We start from the raw sequence: 10354 nt of genomic DNA, 5'->3' as shown, positions 1-10354 counted from the left end.
CGGGCCATCTCATCCTGCAGCCCCAAACCGTAGCCTAGGTCAGCTCTGGGAGATTTATAGTGCACTGTCAGCCCTTGCATGCAGGCAGCATGCCTCTCCTCTCCTCTCCTCTCTGGCTCCTTTGCATGCAAATGGCTAATGCATGCGACAAATGAACCCAGCGCTGTCATGCCAGCTTGACCTACGGAGATATTCAGCTGCGACTGCTGATATGGGATCCCCCCTTTTATTAATTGCAGGACAGGCGGCTCTGCTGTGGGTCATATTGTCTTTTCCGCTGCCCTGCCTTGTCACTGTGCACCTCAGCACCAAAGGCTCTTTGAGAGGATTGCCTGTGTAATGCAATCTGTATGCAGGGGATGAGAGTCTTGTGAGCTGTTGCTCTAGCATTTGTGCCCGTGCATGTGGATCCAGTCATTTCTGATTCCCTGGGTTTTTTTCCTGTTTGGTTACAGATATTGTGTGCTCAGATCCCCATCTCCTCCGCATTATATATTTTTTGCTTGCTGAGGAGACCATTGCTTTCTAAAACGGGACTCTGCGATAATTATGATCCTCAATCTTCTGCCTCTTCAAATGGAGACTTGTTGAATCTGCCAACTGAAACTACCATGCCGGCACAATCTAGATCCTACCTATAAAGCGACCTCTATTTCCAGCTGTGATTCTGTGTTTAATTACTATACATGGTGACTTAGCTGCTGAATAATGAATGTGCCTCCATGCTCTATGTGCTCCGACTATTAATGCAGTGTGCCAAAGCTGCTTCTCTTTTTTTTCCCTCTCACCCCTCCCTCCTGCTCTCTGTGTCGTTCCTCCCTCTCTTTCTCTCCCTCTCTTTCTCCTTCCCTGTCTCTCTCTCTCTTTCTCTCCCTGTCTCCCTCTCATTCCTTCACTCCTTCAAATTCAGAAGTGCTTTATTGGCATGACAAATAGGCACATGTATTGCCAAAGCAGTCATTACATACAGGACAAGAAATCAGAACACACACAGATACAGAAGTTATACACACTGACAGCTACAAGAAATCAGAACACACACAGATACAGAACATATACACACTGACAGCTACAAAAAATCAGAACACAAACATATGGAAAACATACTGTATATACATAAAACTCTCTCACTCTCTGTCAAACATGCACACCCACATATATGAGATTTATGTCCCCCCCCCTCCCCCCCTCCAGTATTTTCGTGGCCTGTCCTTCCCTGGCCTCTTAGTTGTAGGGGAGTAAGAGTTGGTCAGCTGATGAGCAATCCCTCAAAGTCGATTCATTTCTTCTCATGCCACTTTGTGGCTCAGTTCCCTGTGTGCAACTCAAGGGTAAGAGGAGCCATTCCCACTTAAGCCGGCAGGGCATTTAGTATTCAGACAAGATAACATGACAAAGAGGTGCAACCTGAATATGTCCTTGGTTTTAACTGTTGAAAAAGCAGGAGCAAAGAAGCCTTGTAGCCAGAGCCAGGTAGAATGCTGCAGTAAAGTTTCATATACGGAAATAAATGAGTAAGAAGTCAGAGGTGAGCAGTGAGCCAGGACGCGGGCAGTATTTAAAAAAGCTTTCCTCTCACAGTGAGGTGAGTTCTATTAAGACTGATTGACCCAGTCTGACTTTCAATCTGACGAGTAAATGGAAAATAAACGGGAAAACACACTGATGTGTGGAAGATGAGGTATCTGTAGTCAACCCTTTCATCATTCCCCAGATGTAGTCTCACGCCCATACACCAGCACAGAAAAGGACACGCGAGCTTTCTTTAAGCTCGATGGCCACGCTTTTATCGTATATACAACTGTTGTTCTCCGCTGGAGTAAATATTATATTTTATACATATCCTGGATGCTTGGATGTGTGTGAGTGTGTGTGTTTGTGTGTGTCATTGAAATGGAGGGAGCTGGTGCCAGAGCACGGCACTTCAATCTTCTTGCGGCTTTGAGATGGGCTGTATCTCCTCTTCAAGGCATGTCAGCGTGTCACTCTCTGAGTCCCAGTTTTGGCTGCTGCAGTCGTGTGAAGGCTGAGCTCTGTGAATGGGTTTTCCTTTGCAGTGATGCAGTCAACTAAAAGTATATTTTTCAGGGCCCTGCTCTTAAAGTGATTAGATATGGTTTGGCTTGGTGTATATTTTAGAAAGTTTTTGTGTCTGTGTCTGTGTCTGTGTGTGTGTGCGTGCGTGCGTGCGTGCGTGCGTGTGTGTGTGTGTGTGTGTGTGTGTGTGTGTGTGTGTGTGTGTGTGTGTGTGTGTGTGTGTGTGTGTGTGTGTGTGTGTGTGTGTGTGTGTGTGTGTGTGTGTGTGTGTGTGTGTTGGTTTAAGTAACATTGTTCCCAAAGCTCCACACTCCAATGCACTCTCTCTAGGGAAGAAGCATGCAAATTAAATTCATTGTTTATTGCGGAGAAACGGGATACTTTTTGCAAATCAAAGATGATGCTTCAGCCCCACTAGATACATCTCTGTGTGTTCTTATTGTGGCATGAAAATACTTTGGTGAAATGCCCCCACTGTACAGAATAATGAAGTGAAGGCGATAATGTGATTACTGTGCTTGTATAAAATGTGTGGGCAGGAGATAGATATATTTGATATTTAGTTTAGCAGCATTATTAAAACCAAGGAGGGCTTGGTAGATTTTAAATGTATGATTTGTGAGTCCTGGCTTCAGAAAAAAGCTTTGGGAATGGAAATGAACTGGCTCTATATTACGGATACACCACCCTTAATAACATTTTACATTTATTTTTGAATAACATTTTTTTTTTCTGTTTGCTTTACTTTTCTGTACACTAGTCATGACTTTCAAGTGTACTTCAGATTTCAGAAGACTGTCCCCTCTTTCAAAAATACCAAGACTACATTGCAGCAATGTATTATTCAGGGATGATGTATCATTCATTCTGTAGCCGGCTAGATCAAATGTATGGCAAAGTCAATCAGAATTTCTAAGCTAAGTCGATATTGAACACATATTGTTGCCCCTTTTGTCTGGAAGAATATACAAGAATCACAACTCTCTGTGGACAACAGAAATTCTTTGGGATGAAAAAGCCAGTGGTTTGCCAGTGCATAATAAAGGAGGTTGTCAGATGGGCCTTTTGGCGTAGTGCAATTTGGTGTACTGTGCTGCTCTGACAATGCACTGTAATAACGGCTCAACTCACATACAGCTTGAGCAGCACAACCAAGCTCATTGTGAAACTGGTCCGTTAAGACGGAAATCAAGCCCCTTCCTGCTTCTGGGTCGCTGATGAGATCCCCCCCCCCCCCCACACACACACACACTCCATCCTTCTGGGCCTCCAACCTCCACCATACATGATTAGGCTATTAGCCACCACCTGAGCCTAATTACGGCTGAGGGGACGAGGGGAAATATTTTGGCCAGAGGGCCTTGAGGAATGCTGTACAGGAGACGCATAATTAGAAAAAATAGAAGTCTGACATTTTTGTTGTTTTGTTTGCATATTTTCACAGGCAAGTGTGACCTGCTGTGACTCAGCCTTGTGTTACAGTAATTTGATGCAGTGTTCTCACCATAGCCAATCTATTATGGAACTGACTGCATGAAATGATTAGTGACCTTAAGCGTTTTTCATGTTTTGCTCTTACATTACTGTCATTGTGTATAAAATTACATGGTGTAAAGTAGAACACAGACTACTATAAGGAAGACATCTTACTGTATTTAAACAGCCTCCTTTTGCTGCCTAATGTTTGTCTTATGGAGTTAGACTTTGAGATGAATCTTCCTCCTCACTCAATTCTGTCACTGTGCTGCATTACTACAGTCAAGTGGTAGTGGTATCCAATTAATAAAACCTCACATATCATAATGATAATACTTCTAGAAAGCTATTTTAAAAGATGTCAGGAAAAACACGTAGCTACTAGCACTCTTCCTACTCGTTTATGCAGGATTATGTAACAGCAGTACATATTTGACAAGAAAATATAGGGGGCAAGTACGGTGACACATTTCTGATCACCCTTCTCTGAAGCGCCGTTAATGAGCATATGCTCTGCCCACTGTGTCGGTGCATTCCTCTCTGACAGGTAACAAGGAACCATGCCACAGTTAAGCTCCACCAACCTAATGATATACCTTCCAAAGCATATTGCTGCACAATGTGTTTTACAACATTTTAAAATACAGTGTTTCTTACGCAGCAATTTTCTGTGCATTTATCAAAGCCCACCCCCTCATTCCAACCCAATGATGCTGGTGCAGACGCCAACATGGATACTATGCACCGAGTTCAAGTAGTGAGAGCTCTCGCAGCCTCAGCGTATCTATTTTGATGTCACAATACCAGTGTTGGCTCGTCTGTAATTAATGTGGGTGTTTATCTCTAAATCCGGCACCTTCCATGGGAGTGCTGCAACAGACTCTGACCGTGGCGGAGATGCATACATTCGTGCCATTACAGATTCCCTCCTTTTCACAGGGATGTGCTGCCACTGATGTCACAGGAAGATAAAACAAAGCAAATAAATAAATAAAATGTAAATGTAAAGCCGTCTCTGGTGCTAGCGTTAATAATGGCAGTAAAGTTAATTACAGTAAGCATGTGAGTTTAGGTTTACGTGGCCCTCATATTAATCGGTAGTTAAAAGGTTGCTTGCTGAAGGTTCATGAAATGACTATGAGGGTTTTCAGCATTTGCACATTCTAAGGAATGCAATGCAAAACCCAATTTAGTTGGCTTGAATTAATGGACAATATTTATGCTGCTTTTCTCAGCAGAGGAAATTCTGGGGTGCGCTCTGTCTTCCACCACAGCAAAGGTGGATTGCACTGACTTAAACTCTGAAAGGGATTTAACGCATCAAATGTATTGGTTCCCACTGCAAGTAAGCAAAGGGAAAAGAAAAAAAATAAGCTCTTTAAGAGTTTACTTGAGGGTGAATCATACTTCTTTTGGAGCCCGTATATTTGGTCTAACAGACCAGGTCGGAGGGAAAAACACTGAAGCGGTGAAGAGCAATGTTGTTTGGATCACCCAAAATGAATCCACTCATGTGGAGGCCACGCTCAGATTTCCTGGCCTTGTGTCACACACAGCAGCAAAGCTGTGAATCTCTGAATTCATTATTATCCTTTTCCAAAGAATAAATACAAATTGGGGAGAGCAGAGGGCCACAAATCTCTGGAAAACACCTTCATTACCTTGCTTTCACACCCTTCGCTTCAGTTCAAACTCACCATTAACACTGCAGAAACACGCCATATGAGCATGTCAACACAAATTAACGGACAGACGACAGGTATATTGCAATGTGCACGTCCTTTCTCTTTAAACAGTCTTCACCTCAGTTCTCAGCTTTCATTCATTGTAACGTTTGCAGCATTTGTTTGTTTCGGCAGTTATAGAAAAAGAGTGGCAGAAAGTGCGAGTCATCTGGCATTATATCGACCTTATACACTGTGCCTGTGACTAACCGCAGAGGCCTAAGCTGTTTTTGTCAAATGTAATCCTCAACGGGTCTGATCTTCATCAGGTTAAAACACTCACAGCTTTCAATCAAATAGTCAGAACCGTGATCTATTATGAAAAAAAATGTTTGGTGCATTCATTGCATCTTGTAATCCAAATGACTATGACAAGAGGGGATACCGTGTGTTTAAATACTTCAAATGCTTTTATTGTTATGTGAGGATATCTGGTGTCATTTAATTATGCAGTTATAATCAGGACTTGAAATTCATGAAAAATGAAATATTGGCAGTGCGCAAATATGGTCCTGGTGTGCTTGTTTTTGGAACATGTGTCATTTGGTGAGTGCTTGTGAGCATGCTGTGTGTGTCTGGTGTGTAAATGGTGCCTCCGTATTTAGCCCCACGGATAGAGTGTTAGAATCCAGAGCTTAAGCCCGTACATTAGAGTCCACCTGCTGAGTCTGAGACAGGTGACGCTGGATAGGTGCCGCTGCAATTTCATCTGATTGTTTCATTATAGTAATGGCCGAAGCGTCTGCTAGAGTGTTAAAATGGTTTTAACACCAGTATGAGAGTATCTGTCCTAACATACAGGACAATTAGTGTCCCATTTAATCTCCCTACCGGACGTCACTCATTTACAAAAGCCCTGCAATTTATATCTGTGATGCACCTCTGTCTATGCATTTCCATTTGAGGGTTCTGATTTAATCTGCATTCTAAAATATACATGCAAATTATATTTGCCCCTATGCGTTCTGAGAGATTATCTATAAGCGTCTCGCTTTTGTGACATGCTTTTCTTTTTTCAATGTCAGTCTGACCTGTACGGCGATTTTGTAATTCCACTATATGTTTTACATTTAAAGGAGGCCTTAGTGCACCTGCCATCTGAGTCAGTGCACCTGCACACAGAGTGCTCTGGTTTCAGCGTTTGTTTTATGTTGGGCAACTTGTCATTTTCAACTGGGTCAACTGCGTCTGTTAGACATCAGTCTTTGTCCAATAATCTATTATATACACACTCCTTTATTAGAGCACCAATGTTTTATTGTGAACTGTCCCTAGCTCAGTAGATGTAATCACAATATGAGGTGTCTGGTCCAACAGTGATAAGTGATAATAGCATTTTCACATTCATTACACTAAAAGCGTAGCTACAATGATTTAGATAAATGCTTGACGTTTAAAGGGTGTCAATTATTTTTGTGGAGTAAACGCAAACTACTGGCCATCGAGTTGTAGGGCTAAATCAACATGACTTCATGTGCTGCTGTTTTTACCGCTGTGTTGTACAAATTTACTGGGTGCAGTCTTATCTGATTTTCTGGAATATCCATCTGAACGAAATATCCGCTGTGGCCAAAGGCTCTCATTTAATCTGCTGCTAATGGGTTTAAAACCATACCTGTGAGACCACACACTTCCTCTCTGGGGGAACATACCATGAAATTGCACACAAAGCCCCAGTCTTTATGGCCTGATGTTAACTGCGAGGCATGACGTGTAAATATCCATCACTGAGGGGGAGCCGTGTGCTGTCTTTTTGGTGCACTGTTCATCCTGTTTTTGTTGGATCGGTTTTTACTCAACAGCATGGATTTGATCGCAGTGTTTCATGAGGTGGAAATGTCAAGCACTGGCTTGCTCCCAGCATGTTATCTAATCGTAATTCATTTGCAGTTAAAACAGGAATGTGGGATTGGGAGAAACATCCAGCTATCAAACTACATTTTCCCCAGAACAAAATAATCTATACTGTGGCCTGATCCTCTGATTCCTACAAAGTCTGGACTTAATGTAGAACAATGCTTTTTCTGATGGCCAGTCTTTCCTCCTGATTTGGAATCAGATTTCAGTGGCAGGGCTCTCGTTTCATGACATCATTGGGTTCATTTCTGACCTCACTATTTACTTATTTAGACCCATGACGAGTTTAGTTGGTCTTTGACTGTGTTTGTGTTGTTGTTTATAGTAGCTGTAATATTATTGACTGACACATTTATTGCATTAACCCTTATTTTTATTTTGTTTTCAGACTGTCTAATTCCAGAGATTTGGAGAGAGAGGAACAGCAGCTGATAAATTATGAATGTTGAACAAGATGACCTCTTACCATTGGAACCAGATGATGAGAGGTTCTAGATGGAAAGGAGCCGTGTCTGACCCCCTCTTCGTGCTGCTGTTGCTGCTCCAGTTGTTGGTGGTGGCTGGGTTGGTCCGAGCCCAGACTTGCCCTTCGGTGTGCTCCTGCAGCAACCAGTTCAGCAAGGTCATCTGCACCCGCAGAGCATTGCGAGACGTGCCCGATGGCGTTTCCACAAACACTCGTTACCTGAACCTCCAGGACAATCTCATCCAGGTCATCAAAGTGGACAGTTTCAAGCACCTGCGCCACCTCGAGGTCCTGCAGCTCAGCAAGAACCACATCCGAAGCATCGAGATAGGGGCTTTCAATGGACTCGCCAGTCTCAACACACTGGAGCTTTTCGACAATCGCCTTACTACTATTCCCAATGCAGCCTTTGAGTATCTGTCCAAGCTGAAGGAGCTGTGGCTGAGAAACAACCCCATCGAGAGCATCCATGCTTATGCCTTCAATCGACTCCCCTCCCTACAGAGGCTTGACCTGGGCGAGCTCAAGCGGCTCTCCTACGTCTCTCAGGCGGCTTTCAAAGGCTTGAGCAATCTGCGCTATCTCAACCTGGGCATGTGTAACCTGAAGGAGATCCCCAACACCGTGCCCTTGGAGCGGCTGGAGGAGCTGGAGCTGTCGGGGAACCAGCTCTCGGTGCTCCAGCCGGGCTCCTTCCGGGGGCTCGCCAACCTGAAGAGGCTGTGGATGATGCACGCTCAGATTCAGGCCATTGAGAGAAACTCCTTCGACGACCTGCAGTCGCTGATCGAGCTCAACCTGGCCCACAATAACCTCACCCTCCTCCCACACGAGCTCCTCAACCCCCTGCAGCGTTTAGAACGGGTGCATTTACACCACAATCCGTGGAATTGCAACTGCGACATACTTTGGCTTAGCTGGTGGCTAAAGGAGGTGGCGCCGGCTAATGTTAGCTGCTGTGCCCGCTGCTACTCACCAGTCAACTACAGAGGACGATACATCGGAGACCTTGACCAGAGCTATTTTCAATGTCATGCTCCTATCATAGCAGAGCCACCCTCAGACCTTAATGTAACAGAGGGGATGCCTGCAGAACTTAGATGCGGAACAAACACATGGACCGCAATCACCTGGCAGACACCAAACGGTACGATAATAAACGTTGGGGCCGTCCCCTCAAGAATCTCCATTCTCAATGACGGGACACTGGTCTTTTCCAATGTTTCACTGTGGGACATAGGGAGGTATACATGCCTAGTTGTCAGTATGGCAGGCAACACGTCTGCGTCTGCTTTTCTAAATGTGACGTCCATAGAGAACAGTGGCGTCACCTACTTCACCACGGTCACGGTTGAAACTATCGAGTCCCCAAATGACGAGGGCAGGACCCCAGTGCAGCCAGCCAATAGCTGGGGGTCGTCCTCCACAACCAGGGGAACCCCAGTGGCGACAGAGAGAGCCTACACAATCCCTGTTACGGACATCGACGCAGAGAGTGTGGATGGCTTGGATGAGGTCATGAAGACTACCAAGATTATTATTGGCTGCTTTGTAGCGATCACTCTCATGGCTGCCGTCATGCTCATCATCTTCTATAAGATGCGGAAGCAGCATCACCTGCAGGATCCCGACGGCCCCACCCAGACCATAGAGATCATAAACGTGGACGATGAGCTGACGGGGATTCCCTCCTTAGAGAACCATCTGACACTGCCCCCTCTAGGGCATCATGACCACTACAATCATTACAATTCCTATAAGACTCCTTATCACCATCACCATGGCCCTACAATCAGTTCCTTGCATACTTCTGCGCATGAACCTTTACTAATCCAAGCCAGCTCAAAAGACAATGTCCAGGAGACACAAATCTAGTCTGTCTGAGTTGCAAATAAGGGGTGGTGTTGGACTGTGTGTGTGTTTGGAAGAGGTAGTGGAATCACATGAAAACTATTTGATTCATAGAAAAATTGGTCGTTTCATTTAGATGTCAAGGTGTGGTCCATCTTTGATGGATTACATGAATGTCATTTCAGAGGCAAGATTAGGATCATAAAATGTAGGAATAATCCAAACGATGGACAGAATCCTTCTGTGTGAAACAACAGGTGGACTTGTGATTTGGTGATAACATGGAGTGATAACATTTATCAATGTCATTGAGAGGATGTATGTACTCTTTAAACAAGTGTCTTTACAAAACAAAAGTTATTTATTTAAAGTATATGTAGTGACTGAATCAAGAAAAAAATATCAGTCAGCACTTATGATTTTCTTTGATGTTTCTTTAGGGAAAGAATGGTTTACCTTATATGTCTTCACATCAGTGTTCAACAATGTAACTTTTTAGAAATCAAAAATCATTACATCTGAAAACATGCTTTTCCAAATTTTTGAGACACTGACGCAAGCTGCTATTTTTAATAGAACGAAATGCTGCATTTGTGGGGAAAAAAATGCTACAAACCTGATAGCATAAATCAACATAACCAGGTTATCACAATACCTCACATTTCTAGATACTTTTTACCTTTTAGAATTTAAGTTGTTGGTTGTTCACAGTTTTCCATACAGTACATATAGTGTTATCTCAGATGAGTCAGCTGATGGCTGAACTTGAAGAACTACCCTTGTCTTCAAGCCAGCTATACCATGATTGTGGTTGATATAAGGAAAAGACATCACTACCTACCCAATCACTCTAAATCCCAGCCACTGTATATGCCATAGGTAATAGGTGAAATTGAGTGCAAAGATGACACATGAGCATTCAGACGGTAAAACACACATACGT

At 43.6% G+C, this 10354-nt stretch overlaps 1 protein-coding gene across 1 annotated transcript; it reads left to right on the top strand.

Annotated features, from left to right (window-relative positions):
* Positions 1–7536: 7536 nt before the first annotated feature.
* On the top strand, positions 7537–9435 carry lrrc4cb (leucine rich repeat containing 4C-b; the record flags this gene model as incomplete). Its single annotated transcript, XM_080843783.1, has 1 exon — positions 7537–9435. One exon carries the CDS (start codon positions 7537–7539, stop codon positions 9433–9435), a length of 1899 nt encoding a protein of 632 aa, XP_080699909.1.
* Positions 9436–10354: the final 919 nt, after the last annotated feature.

This window comes from Sprattus sprattus (genome assembly GCF_963457725.1).
Source record: "Sprattus sprattus genome assembly, chromosome: 8".
NCBI lineage: Eukaryota > Metazoa > Chordata > Actinopteri > Clupeiformes > Clupeidae > Sprattus > Sprattus sprattus.
The sequence above is the reverse complement of the archived record's forward strand: the minus strand, read 5'-3'. Positions and strand labels throughout refer to the sequence as shown.